Consider the following 16,781-nt stretch of genomic DNA (forward strand, 5'->3'; position numbering starts at 1 on the left):
TAATTCTGAATCCTTGAATTTCACGAAATTGTCCCAATGAGCACTTTGATTCTCTAGTGTTCCCTTGAATACTGGAGTCTTCCTTCCTCCCTTGACGTACTTGTCCCATTCACGATTCTTGTGGTTCTTAAATGCAACCGCCATCTTCCTAAGAGCAGCGTCCTTGACTTTCTGCACATCTGCTTCTGTGAAATGATCTGGTAGGGTGAAATATTCCATGAGAGTATCCCAAAGTAGACTTTTTTGTCTGTCATCGACAAAAGTAAGATCTGGACGTGGCTTTGCTGGCTCTCTCCATTCTTGAAGGGAGATCGGGAGTTGGTCCTTCACAAGAACTCCGCACTGACGAACGAACTTGTCCGCAATCTTCTTAGGCGCTAATGGTTCGCCATTAGGTTTGATTGCCTCGATATTATACTTTACGCCCTCCTTCAACTTTTTGTTCGGGCCTCGTTTCGTCCTTTTGCCTGAAGATTTGCTCGATCCGGATGGCTGAAAGAAGAAAGATCAATTCGTTAATATATCTTCAACTCATTTAAAAGATGTGATGATCACCAGATGCCTGCTTATATAAATATATATACCTCGTCGGTCATGACTTCATCAATTCGGTGGTCGCGATCGAATATCATATCACCCTCTCCGGTGTTGTTTAGAAATTCGGAGCCATCATAATCTTCTTCATTCTGATCATCACCTGGTCCGCGTATTATATCGAACATGGTCTGTTCTCCCTCTCTGTTGGTATTGTCCGCCATAGCTTTTATTTAACTATGCCAAAAGAAATATAAAACAATTTAGTATTCAAATTACATCGTCTCGAATAATAGATATAATCTTGAATACATCGTCACGAATAATAGATATAATCTCGAATACATCATCTCGAATAATAGATATAATCTCGAATACATCGTCTCGAATAATATATAATATTGAATAGTACATCATTGGCTAGGTAGCTAATTAAAGATTGAATACTACAGAAGAATCTAGGACACTCGTGGTTCCTGCGGCGCGGGCGGTGGACACCCAAAGAGAAGGAACCCTCACAGGATCATAGCTGAAGTGACATCCCTGAAGAAACTGCCAGGTATTGGAGAACCTGCCGCCCTCTAACGCAACCATGTAGCGATGGACGTGCTCGTCCTCCTCCCTGACACGGCGACGTACCACCTCCGGCGGGGCCGGCTCCCTCCGCACCGAAACTGGCCCACGCGAATGCCACCAAACGAGATTAGGGTCGACGACGGGACCCGGGGTCGGGTTCCTCATCAAGCGGCGCGCCCCTCCAGGCAGCACCTCCTAGTGCCAGCCCGGCGGAGCCCAGTCCCGGACATGGGTCAGTCGGACATCGTCGCGGATGGGTCGACGGCGAGGATGCGGGTCGGGCATCGTCGAGAACAAATACTAGCTATATGCCCGCAAAAAGTAACATTTTTTAATGATTGGATTTTGATAACTAAAATTTCTAACATTTCTATATAACACTAATTATGCTATCATTGCATATGTCAAAATTCTATATGCTATTTCATACTAATTAAGCATCTAACACTAAAAACATAAAACACAACTTTTATACATCCATTAAAAAACTGAAAAACAATATTATATAAAAAAATTCCATACTAATTAAACACTAATTATATCCATCTAACATGCATTCATACATATATACTAGTGAAAAATAATAATCTAAAAAATCTAAACTAATTAAACATACAAAATACGTATATACTAATATATACATGCATTAATTCATACATATGTATGTGTGTGTGTGTGTGTGTTCATCATGCTTGTGTGTGTGTATGGGCTCGGGGAGGGGCGGCGCCCATGGTGGCCGCCGGGGGCGAGGGAGAGGGGTTAGAGGGGGAGAGCTCACAGCGGGGCGACGGCGACGGCGAGGCGACGGCCGGGGGCGGAGACGGGTCGGGGCGTGACGCGGGGGCGGCGACGCGGGGACGGCGCGACGGGGACGGGCCCGGGGCGGCGACGGAGACGAGGGCGGCGACGGAGATGAGGGTGGCGACAGGGACGGGGGCGGCGACGGGGACGGGGGCGGCGACGGCGACGGTGTCGATCGATCGGGGCGTGCGGGCGGTGCTTCAATGGGGAAACAGAGGGAGAATGAAATTTTCGTAAGTGTTGTATATATAGAAGGCACCTTTAGTACCGGTTGGAGCCACCAACCGGTACTAAAGGCCCCTTTAGTACCGGTTGATGGCTCCAACCGGTACTAAAGGCCCCCCTTTAGTACCGGTTGGTGTCACCAACCGATACTAAAGGGGGTGCGCTGGTGCAGGTGCGATGCGCAAGTTTAGTCCCACCTCGCTAGCCGAGGGGCGATCGCACTGGTTTATAAACCCCTATGCGGTAGCTCTCTTGAGCTCCTCTTCAAAGCAGGCCTACTGGGCCTACATATTCTGTGCTGCCCTGTTGGCCTACTGGGCCTTTACAGGCCTGCATCGTGGCCCAACAACAGGTTGGGTTTCTAGTCGTAGTTTTCAAATTTACAAACTTTCTGTTAGTGCCCGTAGTTTTCAAATTTAAATAGTTTACATTTTGAATTATTTGAAATTAGTGTAAATCACTAGTTTGTGAATAACTTAACTTTAAAAATCAGTAAAGGCATGAAAGAATTTGTTTGCACATAAAATTTCTTCACGTTTCAAATGCCAAAACACATAATTAACTACCCTAACTATTACAGAGATTCCCTTCTGGGTGTGAAACACAGAAGAAAGTGATGATAGTGAAGCCGATCACATCCCAGATCTTTGGGTGTGAAACTTTTTCTTCGCGTGTGTCCCTTTGCGCCGTAACCATGGAAAATCTTCATCATTTAACGGGATGCTCGGGTCAATATTCACTGTGAATGGAGCAATTTCATCAAACTTTTCATAATCTTCTGACTTGTCTGTCTTGTCATCCACTCCCACGATGTTTCTCTTCCCAGAAAGAATTATGTGCCGCTTTGGCTCATCGTACGATGCATTCGCTTCCTTATCTTTTTTTTCTTGGCTTGGTAGACATTGTCCTTCACATAGAAAACATGTGCCACATCATTGGCTAGGACGAATGGTTCGTCTGCATACGCAACATTGTTGAGATCCACTGTTGTCATTCCGTACTGCGGGTCATCCGTTACCCCGCCTCGTGTCATATTGACCCATTTGCACTAAAACAAAGGGACCTTCAAACCACGTCGATAGTCAAGTTCCCATATGTCCTGTATATAACCATAATATGTTTCCTTTCCCGTCTTGGTTTCTGCATCAAAGCGGACACCACTGTTTTGGTTGGTGCTCTTCTTATCTTGGGCGATCGTGTAAAATGTATTACCATTTATCTCGTACCCTTTGAAAGTCATTATATTCGAAGATGGTAACTGGGACAGCAAGTACAGGTCATCTTCAATAGAGGTGTCATGCATGGTACGTGTCTGCAACCAGCTGGCGAAACTCCTGGTTTTTTAACGTGTAATCCAGTCATCAGACCACTCCGGGTGTTTGGAGCGTAGCAAATTCTTGTGTTCATCCATATACGGAGCCACCAAGGCAGAATTCTGTAGAACTGTGTAGTGTGCTTCAGTGAGAGAATGTTCGTCCATACATATTATTTGTTTCCCTCCTAGCGTGCCTTTTCCATCCAGTCTGCCCTTATGCCGCGATTCAGGAACACCAATCGGCTTAAGGTCAGGAATAAAGTCAATACAAAACTCAATGACCTCCTCATTTTGACGGCCCTTGGAGATGCTTCCTTCTGGCCTAGCACGGTTATGAACATATTTCTTTAAGACTCCCATGAACCTCTCAAAGGGGAACATATTGTGTAGAAATACAGGACCCAAAACGTTAATCTCTTCGCATAGGTGAACTAGGACGTGCGTCATGATGTTGAAGAAGGATGGTGGGAACACCAACTCGAAACTGACAAGACATTGCACCAAATCATTCTCTAACCTTGGTATGATTTCTGGATCGATTACCTTCTGAGAGATTGCATTGAGAAATGCACATAGCTTCACAATGGCTAATCGAACATTTTCCGGGAGAAGCCCCCTCAATGCAACCGGAAGAAGTTGTGTCATAATCACGTGGCAGTCATGAGACTTTAGGTTCTGGAACTTTTTCTCTGCCATGTTTATTATTCCCTTTATATTCGACGAGAAGCCAGACGGTACCTTAATACTGAGCAGGCATTCAAAGAAGATTTCCTTCTCTTCTTTGGTAAGAGCGTAGCTTGCATGACCCTGATGTATGCCGTCTTTTCCGTGCATACGTTGCTGGTCCTCTCGTGTCTCAGGTGTATCTTTTGTCTTCCCATACACGCCCAAGAAGCCAAGCAGGGTCACACAAAGATTCTTCGTCACGTGCATCACATTGATTGCGGAGCGGACCTCTAGGTCTTTCCAATAGGGCAGGTCCCAAAATATAGATTTCTTCTTCCACATGGGTGCGCGTCCGTCAGCGTCATTTGGAACAGGTTGTCCACCAGGACCCTTTCCAAAGACCACCTTCAAATCCTTGATCATATCATGTACATCAGCACCAGTACGGTGGCGAGGCTTCGTCCGGTGATCCGCCTCACCTTTGAAATGCTTGTCTTTCTTTCTTACGGGATACCTGCTCGGAAGAAATCGACGATGTCCCAGGTACACATTCTTCTTACAATTAGCCAAATATATACTGTCGGTATCGTCCAAACAGTGCATGCATGCGCGGTATCCCTTGTTTGTCTGTCCTGAAAGGTTACTGAGAGCAGGCCAATCATTGATGATCACGAACAGCAACGCCTTTAGTTCAAATTCTTCCCCCATGTGCTCATCCCACGCACGTACACCTGTTCCATTCCACAGTTGTAAGAGTTCTTCAACTAATGGCCTTAGGTACATATCAATGTCGTTGCCGGGTTGCTTAGGGCCTTGGATGAGCACTGGCATCATAATGAACTTCTGCTTCATGCACAACCAAGGAGGAAGGTTATACAAACATAGAGTCACAGGCCAGGTGCTATGGTTGCTGCTCTGCTTCCCAAAAGGATTAATGCCATCTGCTCTTAGACCAAACCATACGCTCCTTGCGTCATCTGCAAACTCCTTCCCGTACTTTCTTTCGATTTTTCTCCATTGTGACCCGTCAGCGGGTACTCTCAACTTTCTGTCTTCCTTACGGTCTTCTCTGTGCCATCACATCGCCTTGGCATGCTCTTTATTTTGGAACAAACGTTTCAACTGTGGTATTATAGGAGCATACCACATCACCTTGGCAGGAATCTTCTTCCTGGGGCGCTCGCCCTCGACATCACCAGGGTCATCGCGGCTGATCTTATAGCGCAATGCACCACATACCGGGCAAGCATTCAAATCCTCGTACTCACCGCGGTAGAGGATGCAATCATTAGGGCATGCATGTATCTTCTGCACCTCTAACCCTAGAGGGCAGACAGCCTTCTTTGCTTCGTACGTACTCTCGGGCAATTCGTTGTCCTTTGGAAGCATATCCTTTATCATTACCAGCAACTTTCCAAATCCCTTGTCAGATACACCATTCTCTGCCTTCCATTGCAGCAATTCCAGTGTGGTGCCCAGCTTTTTCTTGTCACCTACGCAATTCGGGTACAACATTTTTTTGTGATCCTCTAACATGCGCTGCAACTTCTTCTTCTCCAAATCACTTGCGCAGTTTCTCTTTGCATCGGCAATGGCCCGACCTAGATCATCAACGGGCTCATCTGATGCCTCTTCTTCAGCTTCTTCCCGCATTGCCGGATCAGCTTCTTCCAGCATTACCGGCTCAGCTTCTTCCCCCATTGTTGTATCATCGTATTCAGGGAACCCATGGCCAGGATAGATGTCGTCGTCCTCTTCTTCTTCATTGTCTTCCATCATAACCCCTCTTTCTCCGTGCTTGGTGCAGACATTTTAGTGGGGCATGAAACCGGACTTAAACAGGTGGACGTGAATGGTTCTTGACGTAGAGTAATTGTGACCATTCTTACAGCCAGCACATGGACAAGGCATAAAACCATCCGCCCGCTTGTTTGCCTCAGCCGCAAGCAGAAATGTATGCACGCCCTCAACGAACTCGGGAGAGCATCGGTCATTGTACATCCATTGCCGGCTCATCTTCATTACTCAACACCGAATAGACCAAATTAATACAAGTTCATATATAAAGTTCATACAACACTTAAATGCAACAAACAAATAACTCTCTAGCTAAAGCATTTAAATGCAACAACAAATGCGATCAAGATCACAACTAAGGTAACAATGGATCCAACAGCATAATGATACCAAGCCTCACTATCAATGGCATATTTTCTAATCTTTCTAACCTTCAAGCGCATTTTCTCCATCTTGATCTTGTGATCATCGACGACATCGGCAACATGCAACTCCAATTCCATCTTCTCCCCCTCAATTCTTTTCAATTTTTCTTTCAAGTACTCGTTTTCTCTTTCAACTAAATTTAACCTCTCGACAATAGGGTCAGTTGGAATTTCCGGTTCACATACCTCCTAGAAAAAATTTCTATGTCAACTTGATGGGGATAATTTGTCATAAACACGAAATGCAACTAGTTTTAAAAGAGAATATATATACCACATCCGAATCATAACAAGGACGAGGGCCGACGGGGACGGATATCAAAACCATGGCACTATATGTATAACAAATAACGTACGGGTAAGATAATTATACGAGTAACTATATATCCAAATCACACAAACATCAATTTTTATATAAAATTTCGTGAACAAGAGGCTCACCACAAGGTGGTGCCGGCGACGGGACGGTGCGGGCGATCGACGGTGGTTACGACGGAGATTTAAAAGGCACTAAGTAAACCACACCTACATATGCAAACTAAGTGTTATTTTTGACCTCAAATTGCATATAAATCAAATACTAGCATATATATATATATATATATATATATATATATATATATATATATATCCTCCCAAATTACTAAACTCACAAATTAATCACTATATAAAGCATTGCAAGAGCTAATCTAGCAATGAGAGATGAAAGGACAAAGTTGCTAACCTTTGTGATCATTTGAATGGATGGGGGCCTTCAAATCTTGACAAATTTTGGGCAAAATGTGTGATGAGCTCGAGAGGAAGAGGGGAAGAACAGAAAGAGGAGAGGGGAAAGGGGAAGAACAGAGCGAGCTCGGGTGGACGAAGGGTTTATGTAGGACGACCTTTAGTACCGGTTCGTGCCAAGAACCGGTACTAAAGGGGCTGGAGGGGCCCCAGTCTGACAACATCCTGCCACCACTCTCATTAGTACCGGTTCGTTGCACGAACCGGTGCTAAAGGTTCGCCACGAACCGGTACTAATGAAAACGGCCCGGCTAGCCGTTGGAACCGGCACTAATGTATACATTAGTGCCGGCTCAAATACAAACCGGCACTAATGTGCTTCACGTTTGACCTTTTTTCTACTAGTGACACCTTGTCAATGACTTGCAAACATCCAAAGTCACGTGGACCTTGATTCAACCAAATTGTCCCTTCACTGATTGTTCATATCCACTCAGTCCACCTTTTCCTTCCTTTTGTTACTCACTTGTGATGTCACCCGTCGTCTATTTCTCTTTCAAGTCCAACACTACAAAATATGGAGGGGCCTGCCATCCATCATCACACCCTCCAAAATCAACAAGGCATTATAGTCGTATGAAGACTAGATTATCCTTCGTATCCCGAAACTCCACTTCCCGCGTCAAGTTCCAAGCGGATCTCATCCCTCCAAAGAACATGGCGTGGCTGAACATTCTGGTAGTATGAACCCTAGCGAGCGCCATAAGTTAGAATCTTTCTCTAACTCCTTCAAATCCTCCTCGATGGTGGTGTCCTCATATTCGTCTCCCTTAGATTCACAACCAGGAATTTCTCAGTGATCTCTCCCGCATGTGAGGCGCTATATCCTTCCTGTGACTCTCATCTGCCACCACCGTTCAAATCCTCCAGGATTCCTTCCTTACCCAGGACCTCGACCGCCGCCCCCTGTCGAGCTTGGTTGCTACTCAGGGTGGACACACCGGCTCGCTCGTGGCCCGCTAAGGACCGGACCGAACGGTCCCTGCCCGCTGGTATATTGGGCCGGTCCCGTCTGTATAATTCGGCCCGAATACACTACCGGTCCGGTCAGGATTTGCCCGGTCCTACAAAGCAGACCGGGAACTGCCATTGGCGCGGTCGCCCATTACTTCCTTCCCCCTCTGGCCATGGAGAGGTACCCCCCCCCCCCCCCCCCCCCGGCACGAGCTAGTGGTCAATGCTCCTTGTCGAGGCGGAGATGCATCATGACACGCAGGAAGCACGACACCTTCGTGTCGTCGTCCATGTCCACGGCATCGTATTTGGAGCCGATGTACTTTACCATCGACCGCGGCATGAAATGGATTGAGTTGGCGGTGTACCCGCCCATAACGAACAAGACAATCGTGAAGGGCGTGCCCGGCGACGTGGGCGCTGCAGTCGAGGTGAGCATCGAGCCATCGAGTGATGTCGAATTCGCCGAGAACGGCGCGCTCAGCGAGTAGCTGCACATCCACGGCGGCGGGGTGCTCGGTGGAGCCAGCACGTGCAGTTCGCGTTGGACGTGGAAGGCGGGCTCAACTACCTACACAACCACACCGACCCTCCCTAGATACACAAGAATCTCAAGAACAGCAACATCTTCCTTGATGAGGACGAGTGGCGATCACCACCGAGGCTGAGGACGACGCCCTGTGGATGACCCGGCAATGTCAGTTAATAGCTGCTGTCAAAGTTTCTGAATAAATCAGTTTCGTTAGGCATAGTTGCTGCAGTTAAAGAGTTCAGTTCGTCAGTTAGGATTTTCTTCAGTTAGTGGAATATAAATAAGCCAAGCTGCAAGTCTCCTGTTCATTTTCTTCTACCTCGTGTGAGTTTGAGTTGGGGCTGAAAAAATAAACCTGTAAAAGAAGTATGATCGGAAGAAAAAACAACAAAATAAGCTTTTTTTTAGGATAACAAAATAAGCTTTTAGCAGGTGTTTCGTAGTAGTGTGTGTGCGTCTTCTATTTGGGCCGTTGCTCGTGTTTCTTTCTATTTTCGGCTCCCGCCAACAACGCGCGCATCTGATCTATCTCGTGTTTCCTTCTCCTTTCGGCTCCCGCCTACAACGTGTTTCCTTCTCCTTTTGGCTCCTGCTTACAACGCCAGACAGAAGACTGAATAAATAGGGTGGTGGCCGCCAGGGAGACACCATCACAGTGTTAGCATAATCTTGATTGTTAGGTTTGTATTAGTGTGTGCATGTACGAGTTGGCTGGGTCGTGTTTGGTTAGGACACAAGTGATTAGTTTAGGCTGAGATTAGGAGTCCTACCAGTAGTTTAAGTTGGAGTCGGCTTGCACGTTGAGTCCGTGTCATGTAGGCGTAATTGTACGTGGCCGAGTCGAAGTGTGTTTAGATTTTCGGCTAGGTCTGCTAGCCATGGCGTTTATCATCTGCGTGTGTATATATATACACAGGGTTGGCGTGAGTTTATTGTAACACCGTGGAGAAAAACAGAAAAAAAATAAAGAGAAAAAAGAAAGGCACGATACGTGCCTTTGGCAAAAGTTTTTCGCGTGTGTGTTTTTTGTGATCTCTTGATGTGATCAATCTAGCCGGCAATTTGACTTGTCGTGGTGCGAGCAGATGAGTCGACAAGGGGCGGATCATCAACAAGCCAAGATCAGAAGAAGCACAGAGACATAGTGTCAAGATTAGGGAGAGATTGTTAGCTGTAATCTTGAGTAGATGAGTTTCTATGCATGCACGTGATGTGTGGCAGTAGTACTAGTCTTGAACGGTTAGGATTAATACTTGGCTATGTACACGTGAGGTAGTAGTCCAAGTCGGTTCAATGTAACGTGTCTAGTTGAGGCAGAGTCCTAGTAGTAATCAGTTTAGGATTAAGTGTCCGCCAAGATGTTGCACTTGCCGTATAGGTCTTGGAGTTGCGTTTAGGTCGGCTAGGTTGGCTGTTATATATACACAGCCTGGCCGTGAAGTTGTAACACCGAGAAGACAGAAAACAAAAAAAGAAATAAAGAGAAAGAGAGGCATGACACGCAGTGGCGTAGCCAGCCCAATAAATCAGGGTGGTCCATCAATAGAAATATTTACATAAGTTTATTTATTTTCAAAGAAATATTTTTTTACTACACTATATACAAGCTATGGGGAAATTCCAGGGTGGTCCACGGACCACCCTGGCCACCCCCTAGCTACGCCACTGACGACACGTGCCTTTGGCTATCAAAGTTTCTTGTGCGCGCCTTTGTCGTGATTTCATGTGATCGATCCTGTGGGCGAAATTCCAACATACAGGACCGAGAGAGGCGGCTTGCTTCCCATCGAGCTTGGTTGCTACTCAAGGTGGACGTACCGGCTCGCTCGTGGACCGCTAAGGACCGGACCGAACGGTCCGAGCCCGCTGGTCTATTGGACCGGTCCAGTCTATATAATTCGTTCCGAAAACACTATCGGTCCGATCAGGATTTCGCCCGGTCCTACCGAGCAGAGCGAGAACTGCCGCCGACGCCGTCGCCCATTATTTCCTTCCCCCGGCCCCCTAGCATGAGCTCGTGGTCAATGCTCCTTGTCGAGGCAGAGATGCATCATGACACGCAGGAAGCACGCCACCTTTGTGTCGCCGTCCATGTCCACAGCGTCGTACTTGGACAGCCCTTGTACTTGACCATGTAGTTGACCATCGACCGAGGTATGAAATGGATTGAGTTGGCGGCGTACCCGCCGATAACGAACAGGACGACCATGAAGGGCGTGCCCGGCGACGTGGGCGCTGCCGTCGAGGTGAGCATCGAGCCACCGAGTGATGTCAAATTCGCCGAGAACGGCGCGCTCAGCGAGTAGCTGCACATCCATGGCGGCGGGGTGCTCGGTGGAGCCAGCACGTGCAGTTCGCGCTGGACGTGGAACGTAGGCTCAATTACCTGCACAACTACACCGATCCTCCCTAGATACACAAGAATGTCAAGAGAGGCAACATCCTCGTTGATGCATCTACTGGTGTGTGTCATAGGCAACCTCTTGGGCTTCGCGCTCGCGATCACTGCCGACACTGAGGACGTCGCCCTGTGGATGATCGGCCTGGCAATGTTAGTTAACAGTTGCTGTCAAAAGTTTCTGAAACTTTCAGTTGCGTCAGGCATATTTGCTTCTGTTAAAAAGGTGTCAAAGCAAGGCTGAAGGGTTGAGGATAAGAGGTTCCACGTAGCCTAAGCTACACAGAAACTTTAACGTTAAAAAGTTCAGTTTCGTCAGTTACAATTTTCTTTAGTTGCTGGAATATAAACAAGTCAAGCTGCAAGACGCCTGTTCATTTGTCTTCTAAAAGAAGTATGATCGGCAGAAAGAACAACAAAAATAAGCTGTTAGTGTGTGCGCGTCTTCTATTTGGGCCGTTGCTCGTGTTTCTTTCTATTTTCGGCTCCCGCCTACAACGCGCGCATCTGATCTATCTCGTGTTTCCTTCTCCTTTCGGCTCCCGCCTACAACGTGTTTCCTTCTCCTTTTGGCTCCCGCCTACAGAACTGAATAAATAGGGTGGCGGCCGCCAGGGAGACACCATCACAGGACCGAGAGAGGCGGCTCGCTTCCGGCCTAGCAACGAGAAACCTCTGCTTCTGCGATCCGGCGGCTGGGCTCCCCGTCGGCTGATCGAAGGAGTGGAGGAAGCGATGGGAAAGCGGCAGGAAAGGGAGAAAGATGAGGGCGGTGACGGAAAGAGGAGGAAGGTCGCGGCTGCGGCCCCCGTCTTCACCCTGGACGACCTTGACATCCTCCACTGCGCCGTCTGCTGCGACCCCCTGCGCCCTCCCATTTCCCAGGTAACATCCCCTCTGTTTGATTTGATCTCTGTTCGTACAACTCAAGCCCTAGTAGCTCCTCAGAGACGATAGCATGCATCAAGGGATCTGAAGAACTATCCGGGTGTCTTATAATATTTCGAAATTCCTTCATTATTAGATTCGATTATTATTATAGTAGCTAATCTTGTCCGCAAACTGAAGTGATTTTCCAAAAATTGTTTAGTTAATTAGAATCGGATATGGTGATTACCAGATTGTATGTTTTTGGACTGTAATTTGGTGGTTGCAAAATTGCAAGTCAAGGTTTACACCTCTGAAGAATCAGAAAAAACATCAGATGAGATGCGCGCACAAGCCAAATGGCTGACAAAAACAGATCGGTGCATTTTTCAATTAGCATATTTACTGATTCATATCGCATGCACTGATTTGTTCTTTCTGTTTCCTCAGTGCTCTATGGGTCGTCATACCATCTGTTCGTCCTGCCAGGACAAGCTCCCAGGCAAGTGCTGCTACTGCTGCGAAACAACAGTCTACAGTCGCTGCCGCGGGATAGAAAATATGATTGAATCCCTCAAAGTTGCTTGCCCCAATAATGGATGCACTGCAAGGATAAAATACTACCAAAAAGAAGAGCATGAGGAAGTTTGCCCGCAGGCGCCATGCTTCTGCCCCATAGCCGACTGCAGCTTCAGCGGACCAACCGCAACGCTCTTGGAGCATTTCTCAAGCAAGCACAAGCTGGACTCCACAAAAGTTTCGTACAACAAGGGGTTCGGGATCCTCATCAGCTTCAATGTTAACGGCGATCTTCCAGAACCAACCATTCTTGTGGGTGAGGATGGATACCTCTTCATTGTCTACATGAAGACAGAGTCCCTCGGCCTTGGCATCGCGGTCTGCTGCGTCCAGCCCCACATTACAACTGGATCCAAGTTCAAGTGCAATCTGTCATTGTCGTCGGCTGAGACGGGCTACTCCCAGGCTACAGAGTTTCACACAAGGAACACTAACCTGTATGATGGGTTTCCCGATGACTGCTTCCTATTCCTTGTGCCCAAGGCGATGCTTCCAGGCGCTGGTACAAGTGACACGGTCCTGGTGAGTATGGAACTCACGCCACAGTAGGCCCCATGTGCGGGTGATTGGGTTTGACAAGTGCCTATACTTCTGAATCTCTCAGCTTTGGAGAAGGCACTAGTGTTATTTTTGTCTGTTTGTATTCGATTACTGAGCATTTTGTTTGTATTCTTGGAAAAAAAATTGCTTCAGATCATTGAGATGGAGCACGGAAATATATTGTTGAACTCGATTGTTCCAGCAAAATATGCATGACATGCGCACCATGTTTTGTTTTACCAGCACTTGAACTTGTGTCAAGCCGTCTTTAGGTCTGATCTAGAAATAGATTTGATTGCGAAAATCGACCGAGGCGTCCCGATTCCAAACAATGATTACATGGCCATTTTGCAAACCCTAAACCCAGCCCAGCTGCAACTCAGGAGATAGCCAAATCCACTTCTTCCAAAAGTGCAGCAAAGAATTAGCCATGGCGGTCTAATTTTACGGCGACATGCTTTGAAGATAATTGAATGGGAAGGCTGCTGGATCGTTAGGGAAGTCTGATGCTGGTGGGCTTAACCTAATGCGCGAGCCACTAGGTTGGTTGCTTAAAGTGATCAAATTGTTTTGATTCATAAAAAGGTCTGTTTATTCTATGTCAATTAGATAAAGCAAATCCAATGGCTATTACTCATCTGGTACACCCGCAAGCTAGGTGCATTTAGCACAAAGTACAACCGAGGCCTTTATTAGTAAGCATGTAATTTTTATAAAGTACATATTGGTGATTGACCGAGTTATGCGGCAGTGTAAGCCAGCTAAATATCAGTACTATGAATGTAGTATGTCTTCTTCTAAGAAGAGTAGGTCGAAGGAGCTATATATCATCGCCGTTATAAGCGTTATCTAGCACTTTCAAAATTCTCTGTTGACACAACTTTATATGGAGCCTAGAACCTTAACATATCTTACTTTATGAGTAAAAGTTGATTGTCCAATCTAATATTAGATTAATTGTTTTTGCATATGACGACCGGACTTTTATTTCAACAACTACGTCAAAGATATCTCGCGCTGCCAACTAGAATGGAACTAGGGATGGAATTTAGGGGTTTACCGAGTCACTGTGGTCATACATTAAGTCATCTATGCCAATTATATCCTTGAGAACTTGTTGGACTGACATATCCTAGCATGGATAGTATAGTTGGCTTCAAATATTCCAATTGTTAGGGGAGAAAAGTTGTTGAAGATGTAATGACAAAGTCCATCGTGGCGGGTTGGTGTAGATGTTGCTAACACAAATCTAAATGGACTCATAATTCGGCCCTAGAAGAGCCCCGCTCAGCTCCCCATGTAGCTCGGCTAAGTAGGAAGCTGTGTTTATGAATCCATGGCAGAAAGGATGCAGTGGCATGAAATAATTCATCTTCGAGCCTAAAGCGGAAAAACCTTGGTGGGGATTCTCTGCCTTATGGTTGATGGTCCAAAAGAATGAGCCCTAAGAAGGCTTGGTTTCTTGAAATACCAAGAGGGTAGGGCGGTTGTATTACCAGCTCAGGCCAATGCAATGGCACTAAATTTAAAATTCACTTATACCCGTCTTTTAAAATTACAATAACCATTTTAACCTTACAATATATGATTTTTTGTGTTCATATTACACCATCTAATATTTGTTGTGTTCATATTACATCCGTTTCATTTGAATTATTGTACATTTCAAGTGTTCATTGGTTATTCAATATGTGAGGTGTGTTATATATTAAATCCAATTCCGGGTTATTATGGCACTAACGGATGAAAATTCCATTCTTTGTACTTGAATCTTCCCACGAGAGGCGAAGAATATTAAGGCGGCGACAAACACAAAGTAGGGTATCCTACACTTCTAGAAGCAATAACATGTCGCATGATAAGTCGCACGAAAATGACGACGTCAGGAAGAAAAGTTATATTCATAGAACAAGGGAGTCTCCCAAAAGATCAAAAGAACTAAAAGGGTGATGCTTAAGCGGGTAATGGAACCGACATTACTAGCATATGTTCTCAGTACCAATATCAATAGTTGTGGGTCTCAAAAAAAATCCATAGTTGTGAGTACACACATCAAAACTAAAGCCCGTATTAATAGTTGCTTGGAGATGTTGTTCAACTTAATGTAACACCTATCAGATTGACGAAAGGTATTGGGTTGTTGACCTTGGTTTCAACTCCGTTTCTTTTGTCAAGTCTATGAGATGAACAAGAGGGTTGGGCTGCCTCAAGTTTTGGAAGACGAAGATCTTGAAGAAATAATTCCAAATTCGTCATGATGCAATGAATCGACCTTGTAAAAAAGAGTAACATGAACGAGAAGATTAGTTCCATTTGTAGCCCAATCCCGTCCCTCTTCGTTGCCTTAGAATCTTCAGGTGAGATTCCTTCGAGGGGGGTCGATTGTAATAGCCCAGGAGCAACACATTTTATTGGAAATTGATTGTGCATCATGAGCAACTCGTAAGCATCATTTTAATATGAAAATGAGGATTTAATCAACTCTCAGGTTTTCTTAAAAGGCTAAAACCCTAAAAATTTCGAAATATCCAAAATGCCCTTCTCAAATGCTAGATAATTTGGATACAACCTCATATTTAATGCGTGGGGCCCTCCCGAATGCTTAAGGTTTAACAAGTACTCCCTCTGTAAATAAAGATAAGAGTGTTTAGATCACTACTTTGTTGATCTAAACGCCCTTATATTTCTCTACGGAGGGAGTATCAATTACCGATATTGAATTCAGCAGAGCTTGAGTTCTATGGGACATTAAAGAGTATCATCATTGCATGATTCAGAAAACAAGTTTTGAAATAATAATTTTGTGCCTTGGACATTACAAGCTTGATTGAAGGAGTTATCTCTTCCATGCATTATCAGCTGGCTGTGTGATGTCAAAGCAATGCTGTTTTGCGAGCAGTAGTCGTTGTGATCTGCAGAGGCTAGAATGAGTTGCTTTAATGTTGGATGCTTCAGCTTGCCACTGATTATAATATCGTGGTCCGCGTGCTTTAGTCATTGTGCTGTTTGTTCTTTTTCGTCCAGAGCTATGCTTATCATCGTAAACTTTTGTTGATGATGTCCTTCTTTCTACTTTGACCGGTCATGTAGGTATTTTCTACTTATACATGAAAACTGCGGAAAGAGCCCATCTGCCAAACAAATGATGGGAGAGAGTCAAACTACCCAGGAATTATGAGAAAGCAATGGAAGTCATCAAAAAGCATCTCGTATGCATATCTAGCTAGTTGTTGTGCTTTGTCACTTCATCTCAACGTGAGTCTAGTTAGCCTTATGGCATCCCTTTTTATTATTATGTAGGAACATTGGCCGGAGCTACTTGTGCACAAGATCAAACGGCGCCTGACAAAAATAACTCAGTATCGCATAAGGATGAGGAGACTTCAACTTAAAGTGAGGTAAGCACTACTGATTTTAGTACGCACAACATATTGTTTCTTGACAGTTATCTGCTCCTGAATTCTAGGTGTAATCTGATTGTATATAAGTGGGTGGTGGCACTGTTCCATTTGTTTTTCTTAAATGGTTTTCCAGAATGGTAGAATGTACAAAGGAAAATAAAATGGAGATCATAAAAGAGGACATAAATTAGGATCACCAGCAATGATCGTATGGCAAGGCTGATTGGTTATGCTAAATTTGTTACAAACATGGTTTTTAATTTCAGTTTCAGAAAAATTTCAGCACCAACCGAAATCACCAAAATTCGATGATTTCAGTTTGCATTTTGGCCAAAGGGCCGGAATATTCACTTATATTCAATTTATATTTGATTTAAAAATGAAA

At 45.3% G+C, this 16,781-nt stretch overlaps 1 protein-coding gene across 1 annotated transcript; it reads left to right on the plus strand.

The window, feature by feature from the left end:
• The first annotated feature begins 10,927 nt into the window (after nucleotides 1-10,927).
• Nucleotides 10,928-13,385, plus strand: LOC123056701 (E3 ubiquitin-protein ligase SINA-like 7). Its single transcript, XM_044480001.1, has 5 exons — nucleotides 10,928-10,976; nucleotides 11,087-11,235; nucleotides 11,610-11,894; nucleotides 12,327-12,977; nucleotides 13,239-13,385. Exons 1-5 carry the CDS (start codon nucleotides 10,928-10,930, stop codon nucleotides 13,383-13,385), a joined length of 1,281 nt encoding a protein of 426 aa, XP_044335936.1.
• The last annotated feature ends 3,396 nt before the right edge of the window (nucleotides 13,386-16,781 follow it).

The sequence above is a fragment of the Triticum aestivum genome, chromosome 3A (genome assembly GCF_018294505.1).
Source record: "Triticum aestivum cultivar Chinese Spring chromosome 3A, IWGSC CS RefSeq v2.1, whole genome shotgun sequence".
In the NCBI taxonomy this organism is placed as follows: domain Eukaryota; kingdom Viridiplantae; phylum Streptophyta; class Magnoliopsida; order Poales; family Poaceae; genus Triticum; species Triticum aestivum.

What these genes read in the sequence shown, in the direction of transcription:
- LOC123056701 (XM_044480001.1), top strand. Translation starts at nt 10,928, where the DNA reads ATGGCGGCGGGGTGCTCGGTGGAGCCAGCACGTGCAGTTCGCGCTGGA. An exon ending in TATTTGCTTCTGTTAAAAAG is followed by an intron (nt 11,236 to 11,609) that starts GTGTCAAAGCAA and finishes CTGAATAAATAG; the next exon opens with GGTGGCGGCCGCCAGGGAGA. An exon ending in TGCGCCCTCCCATTTCCCAG is followed by an intron (nt 11,895 to 12,326) that starts GTAACATCCCCT and finishes CTGTTTCCTCAG; the next exon opens with TGCTCTATGGGTCGTCATAC.